Source organism: Cervus canadensis, chromosome 3 (assembly GCF_019320065.1).
Source record: "Cervus canadensis isolate Bull #8, Minnesota chromosome 3, ASM1932006v1, whole genome shotgun sequence".
Classification (NCBI taxonomy): Eukaryota; Metazoa; Chordata; class Mammalia; order Artiodactyla; family Cervidae; genus Cervus; species Cervus canadensis.
In genome coordinates, this window is record NC_057388.1 from 78,441,844 (window position 1) to 78,458,350 (window position 16,507).

A 16,507-nucleotide genomic window follows, 5' to 3' on the forward strand; every position below is an offset into this window, starting at 1 on the left:
GAATGTAAATTGATACAGCCACTATGGAAGACAGTACAGAGATTCCTTAAAAACTAGGAATAAAACTACCATATGACCCAGCAATCCCACTCCTAGGCACATACACCGAAGAAACCAAAATTGAAAAAGACACGTATATCCCATTGTTCACTGCAGTACTATTTACAACAGATAGAACATGGAAGCAACCTAGATGTTCATTGACAGATGAATGGATAAAGTTGTGGTACATATACACTATGGAATTTTACTTAGCCATAAAAAGGAACACATTTGAGTCAGTTCTAATGAGGTGGATGAACCTAGAACCTAGAGCCTACTACACAGGGTGAAGTAAGTCAGAAAAAGATACATATCATATATTAATGCATATATACAGAATCTAGAAACAAGGTACTGAAGAATTTATTTGCAGGGCAGCAATGGAAAAACAGACATAGAGAATAGACTTATGGACATGGGGAGAGTGGAGAAGAGGGTGAAATGTATGAAGAGAGTAACATGTAAACTTACAATACTATATGTAAAATAGATAGCCAACAGGAATTTGCTATATGTCTCAGAAACTCAAGCATGGGCTCTGTAGCAACCTAGAAGGGTGGGATGGTGAGGGAGATGGGCAGGAGGAAAAAAAAGAAACATCACCCCTAACTGACATCATAAGGCAATTATGTACAAAGGAAAAATAACTGTGGTATTTTGTACACGGATTTTTTTTTTCTAACTTCAAGTACTTTGAATCTAGAGTACCACAGTAAAATAAATACGTTTTGTAGTAACATACATAAATATCCAAAATGATAAATGGGGTAGAATCTAAGGAAACTGAGGCCCAGATGAGCTGATGTCACTTGTGCAAGGATACACAATTTCATTTGCACAGCAGGACTAGAACCCAGTCTGCTGCTTATTTAACAAGCTCTTCCACAATCAGTCCTTTCCTGGAATAAGCAGCGGACCTGCCAGCCTTTTAAAAGTAACTGATTTTAGAACCTGAGGGGAGGGAGACTGTGGTGTGGTAAAAGAAAGACTGTTTCCTAAAGGAGACTCACAACTCTACCACTTGAATTCTGTTCCTGGTAGCTCAGACGGTAAAGCGTCTGCCTACAATGCGAGAAACCCGGTTTTGATCCCTGGGTCCGGAAGATCCTCTGGAGAAGGAAATGGCAACCCATTCCAGAACTCTTGCCTGGAAAATCCCATGGACGGAGGAGCATGGTAGGCTACAGTCAATGGGGTCGCAAAGACTCGGACACGACCGAGCGACAAAATAAATGAATGACAACGCCGCCGCGATGCAGCATTTTTAATTTTTTTTTTAAACAACAAAAACATTTGTATTGGGGTATAGCCCATTAACAATGATTAACAATGTTTGACAGTTGCAGGTGAACACGATACAGCACTTTTAGAAGCAAATGCAAACTGCGAATATGCTTTTAACTACTGACTTCTCCAAATATGTATACCATACGGTTACAACTTGTGGAACTTTGTCCGGGTCGTTTAGCTTCTAAAAGGTTAATTTTCGGCCTCTGTAGCACAAAATTAGGGATTCCACATCCCGGCGTCTACATTTCATACCAGAACAGCACTCATCTCTCTAGTTCACTTGTGACAAAAACACCTTATCCGGTTTTTTCCTGCCGTCTCCATCTTCTCTCAACATTTCCCCTTAGTAACTTCTGCCACTAAAGCCTTCCATTCCGCTATGAAGCGCGCTCGCCCACCTTCTCCCCATCTTCAGGGAGCTTTCTTTCTTCCACTGTCTGCTCTCTTTAGTTCTTCCCGGCTTCCAATACCATCAGCTAGAAACACTGCAGAAACATACTGCGCACGCGCATTAAGTTCGTCGTCGCTTTGCATCTCGGGAATGCTTGGCCGGTTTCTTTTAGTCTCTGATTCGTGGAGGCCGCCCTGCGGTGGTTCTCGCGGTATTTGCTGCCGCCAGTCGGCGGGAGAGGCTGCAGTTTCCTGGAGGTCCTTTTTAGCTCATTTGGTCGCCGGGGCTGTTGTGTTTCCAGTTGCCAGGTCGCGTATCATGACGTCCGCCTTGGAGAACTACATCAACCGTATCCTTCAGCCGGCTGCCGCGGGCGGCGGGCATTAGCCAAGGCCTTGGTGAGGCCCACGTCTGCACCGGAGTGGACCAGTGCTGGAAAGGCCAGGGGTCGGGATCGGCGGGCGGTTGGGGCACCGGGCCACTGACGGGCTTGGGGCCCGGGCTGGGGATACAGGGGTTAGGGATCTGGGACCCACCAGGCTCGCCCCTGGGACTGGAAGCGGGCCCAAGGCGTCTTTTAACTTGAGGAAAAAACCGACATGATTATTCCGAACTTTTCCGTGTCTCTATAGAAATCAGTTATTGATTCACCCTTTCCATTTCCCTCGGGCCTATACGTTCACGTTTGGGCAGAAGATAAACAGTTTTACCAGCTGTGACGGTGGATTCGTAAATCTCTGTGTTTGTTTTATTCATAGGCTTTTGCTCAGTCTTCGAGGATAGCAAAAACTTTACAGATGATGCAAAAATTGAATATCTGCCCCTTTACCAGTTGAAATCTCAACCTTATTGTTGATGGAATTAAAATAATGCTTGCTGTTGTAATAGATCGCCTTGTGGGGCAAATAACTTTAAAAAGTCCCTGTAATAGTACTCTATGCACCATTTTAAAATCTCGAGACAGAAACATTACTTTGTGCTCTTATGTATAAATTTGGGACAGAAGTGGAATGCTAAAGGTTTTTCTTTTTACATGATGCAAGCATATTGGTACTTGTGACATTGATTATAGTTTCTCTTGAGTTCCAGAAGGCAGGTCCTGGAAGACAGTGTCTTAACATACATTAAATCATTTGACATTGAATAGTTTAGCACTGATCAAGTTTTCCTTTCAGAAATGAAGAAACAGGTTTAAGAAAAGGAAAAATATCTTGCTCAATTTTCATATTTGCAATATTCCCCCATTAAAAATGAGTACCAAACATCCAAGCTGTTTTAAAATAGAATACACTGATCTCATAAAAAGGGTGTTCTTTTTCTGTTTTTCCTTTTTTTAGATTGTGTAGTTGTCACAGAGAATTGAAGAACTTACAGTTTTATGTTGTAAATGTGGCTGTGTTAAATAGTTGTATCTTAATTCTATCACCTTTTTTCCTAGTAATTTAAACCATTTCCTTACCAGATTTTAAGTTTTCATTTTGCATTCCCTCAGAAATGCTTTCCTTGATTCAGTTATCAGGAACTGTTGCTGTTATTACTTCTGATGGGAGAATGATTGTGGTAAGTATTGGGCATATTCATTCTCTGCTTTCTTCTAGCCTTTTCTGCCCGCGGTGCTCAGTTGTCCCAGACTCTTTGTGACCTCATGAAGTGTAGCCCACCAGGCTCCGCTGTCCATGAACTTTTCCAGGCAAGAATACTGGAATGGGTTGCCATTTCCTACTCCAGAGCATTGTCCCAACTCAGAGATCAAACCTGGATCTCCTGCATCTCTTGCATTGGCAGGTGGATTCTTTACTGCGGTGCCATCTGGGAAGCCCACTCTTGTAGGCTTATTGGTTGTAAATTTTTATGTACAACCTCTGATCTCCAGTGCCTAGGCACCAGAGTACACCTGCATTGCAGTTTTCTTATGATTCAACTCTTTATCTCTCTGATAAATAGCTGCCAATCTGTTTTTTTTTGTTGTTGTTGTTGTTTTTTCATTAATAAACATTGACTGAGTTACACACAAGGCTTCTAGAAGCTTGGATGAATAACAGAATCTGCCCTCAGAGAACTTCTGGTCTAGTCTGCAGATATCTGTCTATATTTTGTATTTATCTTTCTTCATCTTTTATTTCTTTCCCCATTCAGTGCTCTGACATCTACTACATGAATCATACTGTTTTTTTTTAATTGTGTGTGTGTGCTTCTTGGAAACTTTTTTTTAAAGATTTAGATACTACCTCTATATAATGAACATTTAAGACATGTTTGGTGTTAATCTTCAGATATTCTTAGGTTGTATTATCTCGTGCTTCTGTAGAATAAATTATGATGAATATCTAAGTTTATTTCATCTCATTTTTCCTTTTACATTATATCCCATTTTAATTCCAGAAAAGTCTTGGATTCTCTCGATCTGAGGAATTTATTCCATGATTTTTGGCTGCTTAATTTCATTTATAATTAATTCATGATTGTTAACTTTCAAAAAAGTTTTCAGGCTGCTAACTTTATTGTCTTATATAATTCATAGAATTTGTTCTTTTATCTTCCCACTCTGCAATTCTGTTTTTGTTTTCTTTTTAATACTTGGGATTTTTCTCAGTGGGTCCTTAAGTGGCAATTACCAAGTGTCAGACTTTGCCATTTATTAAACATATGTCATGTACCAGGCATGTCACGTGTGTTATATCACTTAATCCTAGTACAACTCTGTGAAGAAGAACTAGCCCTGCATTCTAAGCTAAGAACCTGGATCAGAAAGATTCACTTTCCCAGAGTCATATGAATGTATGTGGCAGAACCAAACTGGGATTTTAACTGAGTTTGACTCCAAAGCCTAAGGCCAGTGGTGTTGCTTCCTTCTTAATCAAGAGAGCAGTCATGGTTTTGTTTATTTTTTTAAGGTACCTCACATTGTATTTTGTCAAATTAAGAGAGTTTGAAATATTTTAATCTCATCTTAACTTTGAGAAGCCTATTGCTATTAACAAATATTTGCAAATAGTTTTTTAGTTTGTGGAAACCTTGAGTTTAAATTTTTTTTTAACAGGATAGATGATAAATTGGAAACTTCTTTTAACTTTATAGAAGGAAAGCCATTTGAAAAGAACATTTTGAGAACTAAAGTTCAGCAGTTCTGTATTCCTTTGACACATAGTTCACTTGATAGAATTTGTTGAGTTGCTAAGATAGACTCTTTGTGGTCCCATGGACTGTTGCCCACCAGGCTCCTCTGTTCATGGGATTTCCCAGGCAAGAACACTGGAGTGGGTTGCCATTTCCTTCTCTAGGGGATCTTCCCAACCCAGGAACTGAACCCACATATACTGCATTGGCAGGCAAATTCTTTGACGCTGAGCCCCCACGAGAGCCCACTTGATAGAATGTGTTTCTACTCAGTTGTGTCCCAATTCTTTGCAACCCCTTGGATTGTAGTCCAGCAAACTCCTCTGTCCATTGAAACTTGATAAAATAGTTACTTGTAAGATGAAGCCAAGAAGCTATGTATGAGTGTGGTAACAACTATTTGCTAACTAGTTTAGTATAGTAAATGTTCCACATTTTGCTTCTTTTCCAAATTTTAAGTTAACATTTTCTCTTTATCTTGGTATAATTTTACATATTTTGAGTTTTAAAACATGAAACTTTAATAAGAGATTTAACCAACGAAAACCATCAGTATAAGTTGATGTTCTTCAGAAACTGAAACAGCGTCTGAGATACTGTGTTGTGATATGCCCATGTCTTCCTTTATTAGGAGCCATGATTCTTCTGTAAAACTCTGAATATTTCCTTCAAGTTCTAGAACTTCCCAGTTGTTGTGATCATATTTGTGTCTACTGTTACTGAGTTATTAGGGGGATTAAATAAGTAAATCCATATGCAGCCCATAGAACACTTTGGCAAGTACTAAGTATTCATCTAGCCTTAGCTATCACTACTGCCAGTTGAAGTTTGTGTTTATTTATGGGATTGATTTGAATCTCTGAAAAGTGGTAAATTATATTTGTTTGTTCATAGTAGTGTAATGTGGAAGCTCAGTGGTCTGGCTTTGAAGCTAGCTTTTCATGGTTTGGATTCTAGCTCTGCTAATTACCACCCATGAAACCATGAGAGATTACTTCTCTGTGCCCCAATTTTTCTTCTCTGGAGTGGGAATACATATAATATCTACCACCACAAAGGGTAGGGATTGGCTGAGATAATGTGTGTAGCATGTTTATTGGCATGTAACATGTATGATACTGTTACATTACTATAGCTGCTGTGTATAGGAGTATTTCCCTTAAGTTTTCCTTGTTTTAGTTTGTATCTTTAGAATATTCGCTTCTGGACAGCCTGAAGTTTTATGCTACTTCCTTGGAGGTAAACTAGTGTATGGGGTCCTTTGTAGTTCTCAACAGCTCTGCATACTAGCAGAAGCTTGGAGCCCACCACCCCCTTAAAAAACGAAGAGGTACATTTTCTGCCAAGAGTACTGTTGGTCATAAAGAGATATTTTATAGTGAACTTGTATGTATATTTAAAATAGGTCCTCCCATTGGAATATCTGGCAGCTAAAATGGTGTGGTTGAATTTACACATTCAGATAATTTGTCTTTTTTCTCTTGAATATTTTCTTTACAGGGAACACTGAAAGGTTTTGACCAGACCATTAATTTGATACTGGATGAAAGCCATGAACGAGTGTTCAGCTCTTCACAGGGAGTAGAACAAGTGGTACTAGGGTTATACATCGTAAGAGGTGACAATGTGTAAGTAAAATATCTTTTTTAAAGCAAGTAGCTCAGACTGTAAAGGCATCAACCTGCAATGCAGGAGACCTGGGTTCAATTCCTGGGTCAGGAAGATCGCCTGGAGAAGGAAATGGGCACCCACTCCAGTATTCTTGCCTGGAGAGTTCCATGGACAGAGGAGCCTGGTGGGCTACAGTCCATGGGGTCAAAAAGAACTGGACATGACTGAGTGACTAACACAGAGCAGTATACAATAGGTGCACTGCTTTGCTGTATGGAGAAGAGGTTTCCATCTACTGAGGTCTGTCCATATTTCTAATAGTTAAATACCTGAATATGGTCCAGAAAGAGCCCTGCCTTAACACTGGATACTTCACTGGAGGAGGTTCTTAAAATGTTCTTCCAAAATATCCCTAGTTTCAGAGGAACATAAATACACTTCTAGGCTAGAGTTTGAAAATGTCTTTGAAATCTCTTATGTGAACAGTTTTAAATAATGCTTTAGAACATAGATGAATTTATCCATTTTTTTCTTTTAATTTTTAGTATAACTGGCACCCTTAAGCTGTCCCATGTTTATGTTGTGGCCTCAGTTAACTTGTGACACTGATATGACAGTTTGAGAAGATATACTTTAGTGGTAACAGTATAAGAAAAGTGCAACAGTGTAGAGCAATGCTGTCCAATACAATTTTAGGGGATGATGGAATGTTACATATCTGTTGCATATCTGCATTGTCCACTGTAGTAGGTACTAACCAAGTGTGTGGCCACTGGGTACTTGAAAAGTAGCTGGTGTGACAGAATAACTGAATTTTAGATTTTACTTAATTGTACTTAATTTTAATAGTCACATGTGGCTAGATGCTACTGTATTAGTGCAGCTATAGAGACTGGAAGATTGTTGAATCACTTTACTAGTGAGTACTGTGTAAAATTAAAACATGGCTGGAAGGCAGCAAAAGATACATTAAGCATCTCAGATTACTTTGTTGGACAAGTAGAATATGGAAGAAAATCACCTTTGGATGGATAAATTATTTGATCTTTAATCAAAACCAGAGGTTTATAAAATATCCTATAGAGATAATATTTAGGTGAAGTGAGCTGTAGAGAATGGCAGGTAGAGCCCAGGTCTCCTGACCAGAACACACTGATTGTATTGGGGCTCTGCATAATAACTGAGTTTAAAATGATTTCTCCTACTTTAATTTTAAAAAATTTTCTCTTTTTTGAACTTCATTTTAAAAAAATTTAAAACATTGCTGTAGACCCAGTGATATGCTGGAGCCATCTTATACTGCTCACCAAAGCAGATTTTTATATTGTGGGAAATTTTGCAAGCTGATTGATTGATGTCTTGTTGGTTTGGCTGTAGTAGGAGTATTTGCACTATGGATATTAGCCAACACTGCAAATCAGCCTACCCCTTTTCCTTGGAGAACTGGTTTTAAAACATTTTTCAGCACTCCACTCTTACCCATAAAGATTTTAAATGACACTAGATTTTTAAAGATGGAACTAAGGTCTTGATTTGTTTCATGTTGAGAAAACGGAACATATTCTACAGTTTGGTATTTCTCATTTATTAGAGAACTGAAGACTTTATATAGTTTAAAGCAAAATCAGGCAAATTCTGTGTAACATATTTATCTGTAGAATTTACTTTCATTAAAGCCAGACAAATTTGAACAACCAGTCTTTTATGGAATAATGTTTGAAACGTGTCCCCTGGTCTGAATGTAACAATACCTATATCCAGCTAGAGATACTGGTTACCTAGCTTGGCATTAATGAAATTAATGTTATACATATTATGTTAGTGTTGAATCAAGGAAAAAATTTGCTGACTTTTAACCCTAGTCAATCACAAGTCATTCACATCAAAAATCATTTGTTAGATACCTAAATATCTGTTCTGTCATCTTTGTGTGGAAGAATTGCACGTCTTCCTTTTTTTTTTTCATTTATTTTTATTAGTTGGAGGCTAATTACTTCACAACATTGCAGTGGGTTTTGTCATACATTGACATGAATCAGCCATGGAGTTACATGTATTCCCATCCCGATCCCCCCTCCCACCTCCCTCTCCACCCGATTCCTCTGGGTCTTCCCAGTGCACCAGGCCCGAGCACTTGTCTCATGCATCCAGCCTGGGCTGGTGATCTGTTTCACTCTAGATAATATACACGTTTTGATGCTATTCTCTCGAAACATCCCACCCTTGCCTTCTCCCACAGAGTCCAAAAGTCTGTTCTGTACATCTGTGTCTCTTTTTCTGTTTTGCATATAGGGTTATCATTACCATCTTTCTAAATTCCATATATATGTGTTAGTATGCTGTAATGTTCTTTATCTTTCTGGCTTACTTCACTCTGTATAGTGGGCTCCAGTTTCATCCATCTCATTAGAACTGATTCAAATGAAGAATTGGACTTCTTTTTGTTGTTCGGTTTACACTGAGTAAATTGAGAAACCATGAAAGGGAACCTAATAGATATTACATTGATGGATTTGGTTCATTGAAGTTACTCAAATAATAGATACTTTTATTTGCTTGTTTAGTAGTGATTTTGTGATTCCTCCCCCAACCCCACTCCACCTCGCCCAGTCCCAGAATAGTCCTTCAGTTCAGTTCAGTCACCCAGTCATGTCTGACTCTTTGTGACCCCATGAACTGCAGCATGCCAGGCTTCCCTGTTCATCACCAACTCCTGGAGCTTGCTCAAACTCATGTCCGTCGAGTCGGTGATGCCATCTAGCTATCTCATCCTCTGTCATCCCCTTCTCCGATAGTCCCTGGATTCAGTGAAAATCAGAATTGAAATTCTGGGGTTTTGTATATCCCATATGTTTTTTTTTTTCCCTTAAAGACTTGTGACTTTCCTTTAAAAACTCTTTCCTTTAAAAACCACTCACATTATATGCAGTTTGTCCTTTAATATTTGTTCCTGTAACAGTGTTGCCTTCAATTTGAGTTTTGTGACTTAAATGTACAATTCACTACCTTATGAAAATGTTTTTCACTTAACTAGTAGTTCTTTTTACTATCTCATCTCAGTTTTAGTCAGAAATGAGATTGTTCTGATTTTTTTTTTTTCCTTAACAGTGCAGTCATCGGAGAAATTGATGAAGAGACAGATTCTGCACTTGATTTGGGGAATATTCGAGCAGAACCTTTGAACTCTGTAGCACACTGAGGAAAAACTACATATATCGGACAGCTGTAAATCTTTGTACAGAAACTGATTATTCTGAGATTGATGGTCAGAATTTTTAGGAATGTGTAATGTGGATTTTTGACTCCATATTGATTCATTGTAATATGGTATGTAAATTAAAATGTTTCTACATTTTCTTGAAAAAATTTTTTTTGGCCTAAATAATACACTTGGTAGCTTGGTTTTATTTTTCTATTAAATATTAATAGTAAAGAATCTAATTATTATTTTGAGAACTTTTAGAAAAAGATATTCTACTATTTTAATATTTATGGAAAATTAGTTGAAAAAAGAAATTCCTGTACTATATAAATTAAACATACAAATAGTGCAGGATACATATGTTTTTTTCCCTGATTTTTTAAGTCATGGAAAGCTAAATCTTGTCTTGTGCAGCTATCTGAACCATCTGCATTTATCACACTGCCCTGCTGGTTGCTCTGTAGCACTTCAGAAATGTGGGTAAAAGTGTGTTTGGTTGAGAAAAGGAAAAATGCTAACACAGTTGTGTGTATTACTTGACAAACATTTATTCCATATAGTCTTAAAAACCATCTTACCTTTCAAGAATTGGGGAATTTCTAGTATTAAAGGAATTTTTTGTTATTTATAAATGTGAGTAAATGTACTTTGAGGCAGTACTTGCTATTATTGTCAACAGCTTTTCATGACGCCCTAGTTCCATAAACCTAGTTAAAAAAGAAGTAAACATGTTTTTTCCAAGTTTGTCAGGCCTATTCTTTGGTTGATTCTTGGAGTGAGTCAATTAAATAGATAAATGTCCCTCCTTTGTTCCAACTAGTTGTGTATACTTTTTAAAGGATCGCTAGAAACAGTGCTATAAGCAGTGTTTAGATACCCAAGCTAGTCCACAAAAATTCTCAAGTCATATGTAGGCCAAAGTGTGTAGCTTTGTGGTAAGAATAGAAAAATATTTATTTTCTTGTAATTCAAAATTTCAATAGTTTCTTTTTAATGAAAATATTTAAAGTAGAAGTTGGCAAGCCTTTTTTGTTAAGATGCAGGTAATATTTAAGCTTTGAGGGCCATATGGTCTCTGTCACAGTTACTTAAGTCTGTTGTCACAGCATGAAAATAGCCAAAGATAATACATAGTAGATGATAGTTGTAGCTGTGTTCCAGTATTCCAATAGAACTTGATTTACGGTAACAGGTGGCAAGCTGGATTTGGCCTATAGGCCACAGTTGTTGACCCTTGGCTCAAAATGAAAAATATAAGCTCAATAAGAAGAAATGATGACTGATTTGTATAAATTCTGGAAAGGATTTCTGGAATGGATCCTTTCAGAGTTCAGAGGTGGATTTAATTGTATTTTTTTTGTAAAATTGAAATCCCTACTTATTAACCATGGTAGTTCTTTTGGTTCACAAATAAAACATTTTCCAGAGGAAAATATCGTCACATTTTCACAAAACCAAGACCTGTAAGGAGAGAACTGTTAGTTTTCCCCCTTGGTCATGAAGCACCAATGCCCAGAATAACTTGGTTGATATTCTGATGTTCAGGGTTGTCTCTGGGAGGTTTAGAGGAAGGTTAGCTAGTATTGGCTATCCATAGATATTTGGCTTTTGTAGTATAAAGCTTTATAATCAATTTAGTTATAAAATGAAAACAATGCAAAGTGGGTAAAGCAAATAGGCCACTTTAATTAGGGATTGTAAACCAGATGTTCTGTTTAAACAAATAATGTATTTTAAATTGGTAAACTAATTCCAAAAGTCAAGGAAGGAATACAGCTCATTCATTTGCTAAGTAAAATGTATTCTAAGTATAAATGATGTCCAGAATCAGATGCTTTCTCCACATACTTGACCTAACACAAATAACACATACCATAATCCCTCTCCCTCACAGTAACAATTTTCCTCTATATGATGTGTCCTGGGGGCAGCAGGGGATGAGATGGTTAGATAGAATCACCGACTCAATGAATATGAATTTGAGCAAACTCCAGGAGATAGTGAAGGATAGAGGAGTCTGGTGTGCTGCAGTCTATGGGGTCACAAAGAGTCAGACACAGTGACTGAACAGCAACCTTTTGAGATCTACAGTGCCTCATAAAGATGTATTTTCCTAATTGATGCCAGAATAATCATTCCCAAAATATAAATTGAATGTCTTTATTAATGGTTGGTAGGGGAAGTGAATGAAAACACGCAAGGGTACATGTACTTCATTCCTGGGTGCACATGGTGGGCCTTTTATGCTCAACAAATTCAACTTGGACTTCATTTTGCATGAGCATTGTAAGGGAGCCACAGTTATGAGGGCCAACTTGATGAATATGCAGTGTCAAGTCTTATATTCCTAAGTAAGACTATAATTTCTTTATAAAAAGCCTCAAATCAATTTAACCTGCAATTATCTCTGTGCTTTGTGACTCATGGTCTAAGCTGAGCTAGTAATGAAACAAGGAACTTCTAGGCAAGATATTTTCACTGAAGTTTTCTGTAAAGGGCAATTAACTGCAAAAAGAACTTGTTTTTTAACTGGAAAGATACCAACAGTTTAAAGCATAAAGGTAATCTTTTATTAATACTTGCTTTACTTAACATGTGTTTAGCACCTTTATAAAATTCTGGATTTTTAATATAATGTGAAGTCGAAGTATGACAAAAACAACATCTAAGTAGTATTCGTTATACAAATGTAGGCTGTCCATGTCAACATTTTTCTCAGATGTGTAACACGGAAGGTTTACCATGTAGGTGAAAGAGTATACTGTTCCTTTATAATGTGAATGTACTTGGTAGTCACAGTTAAGAAGCAATCCTTAACTGGCAATATAGTATATTCTGGGCCTTTTGAAATTAGTAGGGAGCATTTACTGAGTGCATAGCATGGACTAGGCGTGATACCAAGTGCTTACATGATGGATCATTTAACATGTGGAGAAACAGACTCAACAGGGTTAAGTGTGTGAGGTCATACTTGTAATAGGCTTTTAATTGAAGCAGGTTTTTTGTACTCCTTATATAGCATCTCAGCAGCAAGTATAATCTCAAAATCTCTGTTGTCTAGTATCTCTCAGAAGCCTGGAAGAAATAGAACTAAGGCAGTTCCCAAGGCTGTGTGTGGACCATTTTCATTTGGTTACCTGAGGTGCTTTAAGTACTCTTGGGCCCTACTCTCACTGATTGTGGTTCAGTAGATCTGAAATGGGGCAAAAAACAATACTTACTAAAAAGCTAAATCATGAAATTGTGGTAGAATTAAAAGACCTCGCACTTGTCATATGCCAGATGAATCCCCAGTTATACCTCAGAGCCCTTACCTTGAAGACAGTGATAATACCTATCTTTTTCAGGATTGTGAAAAATGAAACTAGACTGCATTTAAAACACTTGGTATGATTTGCCAGCTATAACAGTACATAACTATTCTAGGTATTCAAAGACCAATGTGGAAAAGTTATAAACATGGGTCTTATCACCTTAGTTTTTCAGATTTCCACTGGCTATCATATCTCTATAACTACATAAATTATGAGGATTTCAAGTTAAATAATAATGTATAATAAATTTAAATTATTTTAACAAATATACGGGAAGATTGATTTGTTTTATGAGGAGCCCTATGCCAAAGAGCAAAGAAAACCTTTTCCATTTAATTGGATTTTTTGTTAGTTTGTTTTTCAAACCATTTAAAAAGCTATCCATTGATCTTTTATTATAGAATGTTGTAGCGTGACTTAACAGCCTTGAAAATTTAACATACAGGTTAAAGTAAGACAATATAGACATTACTCCCAAAGTAGAAGCATTTGAAAATACAGAAAACAATTTTAAATGTATGTTGAGGTAAGAAAAAGACTTTTTAAATGCTTCAATATTAGAGCAATATCAGTACACCTAAAAGGCACAAGAATTATTTGTTGAGTAAATAAGTTAATGAATGAAAACTATGTTTTTCTTAGGAAAGGATTTTTAAAAAACCACAGAAATTATAGTGAGTACCTTGATGACTAAAACTACATTTATTCCATGCTTCTATTTTTGACATCTAATAAAATGCCTCATTTATGTAAGAGCGTTTTATAAATTTATAAATTTTAAGCTAAACTACAAAATTTAATGGTGGCCTCATACAGTTGTTCAGGTCATGCACTACACAAGTCACCACCTTTAAGGGGAACCGTTTTCGTTGCAGCATTTTTGCTTTTGTGACATATTTTTCTACTTCTATCAAAATTCTGAGTTAGGTCCAGAGATAGGCTATTTTTAAACTATTATACAAACTTAACTCCTCTGGCTGATGGCAATTAAGTATCTTGTTCTAACAAAATTAGTAAACATTATGGACTGGATCAGACATGACTGAGTGACTCAACCACCACCATGGACTGGATGGTTGTGTCCCTCCAAAATTCATGTGTTGAAACCCTAATTTCAACGTGATGGTATTTGGAGGTGGGAACTTTGGGAAGTAATTAAATCATAGGAGCCCTCATGAATGGGTTTAGTGCTTTTATATGAAAAGCCAGAGATAGCTTCCTCTTTCAGGCACATAAGGACACAGCAAGTAAACCAGAAAGGGCTGTCACCAAGAACTGGCTCCTGCAGGTGCTCTGATCTTAGACTTCCAGCCTCTGGAATTGTTCTAACAAAGGTTTGTTGTTTAAGCTACCTAGTCTATAGTAATTTGTTACAGCAGCCTAAACTGAGTAAGTAAATCATGATGATTAGCCAACGAACAGAAGTATTTTCTTCTAAGAGGAGCAAAACATTCTCTTCAAATTATGAAAGAAAGATCGATAATAGATTGTTAATACAACCACATATAAAATAACTTGTGATTCTCAATAAAGAATTGCTTTAATAATATCTATACTGATTTGCAAAAGTAAATTAAAATGTAATATCTTATTAGTATACACCATCTAAACCTGACATTTCTTTTGCAGTTCACATAATTTTGTTTAAAGCCCCAGTTTAAACAGACAGGTGTTTTTCTTACAAATAAATCACTCTGTCAATTATTATAAATGCTTATCAATTAATAGTAATTTATTAGAAATAATGTTATAAAAATAATGAACTCATTTTATAATAAATCCAATTTGTAATTATAGAGAAACAAATGACATACTTCCTAATTTATACAAAAGTACCAATATGGGTTTAATGAACTTAGTGAACTTTTGAAACTAAACATAAACCTCTCTTTAGACCTTATTATTTCAGAATTTCAGTTACCTTCTTAAAGAATCACAAACTATAGAATTTCAAGAAAGAAATGCTAATGATGAAATTTATATATCGGTCTTTAAATAGCTCTTTTATTATCAAAACTTTCATGAGCCCACTCTCTGTATCTTTGGCAGGACCACCAACAGAAAATCCACTATGAAAAGTCTTAACTTGATAGGTACATTTGAGATCAAGGATATTTGGATGTCTTTTATTATTTTTCCTGAGAAATTACATGGGTGTTGTTATGTAGGAAAAATAAAAACATTGCTATTTTAATACTGATATAGGTACCAAACATGTTACATAATTAATACTCACATGTCTGATAATAGAAGAGACAGCAGCTCATAACTGTTGATAAAAATTATATAAAATTAGCATACCATTAGCCATACACTTCAAATTTCTGAGCTCTATTAGCTTTATCTTAGCATTTAAGGGAAAAATTGTTCTCAAGTCATCCTGAATTGAAGGGGATGCAGCTCATTAAATTAAGCAGAGATAGCATGATATGAGAAGTGTCCTGAAGCTTATCAGTTCTTGTCCCAGTTCTAACACAAAGCTTTTTTCCTTGGGCAAGTAATGCAAATGAGAGAGATGGTGTTGGCCTGGACCACAGTGATGGCAGTGATCAAATTTTGTATGTATTCGGAAGCACTTCATACAGGTTTTGCTGAGTATATGTGGCCTTTGAAAAAGAAGGAAGTCAAGGATGACTGTAAAACTTTTGACCTGAGCAACATGAAGAATGGAATTACCTGCCCTTATGTAAGAAAGACAGTGACAGATTGGACTGTCAGGAGATCACCTGAAACATGTTAAGTTCCAGATGCCTATAGAAGCTATAGACAACTGGATATACCAGTCTGGAGTTTAGCAGAGGGAACCAGACTAGAACTCCCAAATTTGGCATTGACAGTGTATAGATAATGTTAAAGTTTTGGAACTGAATGAGATCAACCCAGAAGGGAATATAGATGGTGGAAGAAACCAAATGGATTATGGACATATTGTGTAGTTAGACTTGGCAGAATTTGCTGTTAAATGTAGGTGTAAAAGGTAAGATTCAAGAATGGCTCCAAGGGTTTGGAGGGAAAAAAATGAAGCTATGGATTGATTGATCCTGGGACTCTCCAATATTGGAGATAAAGAGGAATCAGTGAACTCAACAGGAGGAATGGTTAAAAAAGAAGGAATGAAACCAGAGAAGTAAATGTCTTGGAAACCAAGTAAAGTGTGTTTTGAGGAATAAGCAATGAATTGACTTGGATTTACATGGAAAGGGAGAAATGATCATTGGATTTCATGTGATGGAGATCACAATCAATCATATTTAAAGTGGTGCGGATTGAGCAAAACTGGAAAACAAGGTAAGTATGGCAATTGCTTTTAAGTGAGAACAGAGGAAGAAAAATTACAGACAGAGGTTACAAGATTACAGATAATTCTAAGGCTTTTGCTGTAAAAGAGAAATGAGGCAATGATTGCAGGCGGAGGTGTGGTCAGTTTTTGTTTTTAGGATGGACACTAGCATGTATTTTTGTTAATAATGTCATCGGAGAGAGAAACTAAAGACATCAGAAAGCAGGGGAAAGGTTGCAGAAGCAATACAGAGGATGGGG

The 16,507-nt window shown here is 36.7% G+C and overlaps 1 protein-coding gene across 1 annotated transcript; it reads left to right on the top strand.

Annotated features, from left to right (window-relative positions):
* The first annotated feature begins 1,924 nt into the window (after positions 1 to 1,924).
* LSM8 (LSM8 homolog, U6 small nuclear RNA associated) lies at positions 1,925 to 10,397 on the top strand. The gene is made up of 4 exons (XM_043463557.1): positions 1,925 to 2,072; positions 3,243 to 3,283; positions 6,341 to 6,468; positions 9,560 to 10,397. The coding sequence occupies exons 1-4, from the start codon at positions 2,042 to 2,044 to the stop codon at positions 9,648 to 9,650; spliced, it is 291 nt and encodes a 96-aa protein (XP_043319492.1). The 5' UTR covers positions 1,925 to 2,041; the 3' UTR covers positions 9,651 to 10,397.
* Positions 10,398 to 16,507: the final 6,110 nt, after the last annotated feature.

What these genes read in the sequence shown, in the direction of transcription:
- LSM8 (XM_043463557.1), top strand. Translation starts at nt 2,042, where the DNA reads ATGACGTCCGCCTTGGAGAACTACATCAACC. An exon ending in CTGATGGGAGAATGATTGTG is followed by an intron (nt 3,284 to 6,340) that starts GTAAGTATTGGG and finishes TTTTCTTTACAG; the next exon opens with GGAACACTGAAAGGTTTTGA. An exon ending in ATCGTAAGAGGTGACAATGT is followed by an intron (nt 6,469 to 9,559) that starts GTAAGTAAAATA and finishes TTTCCTTAACAG; the next exon opens with TGCAGTCATCGGAGAAATTG.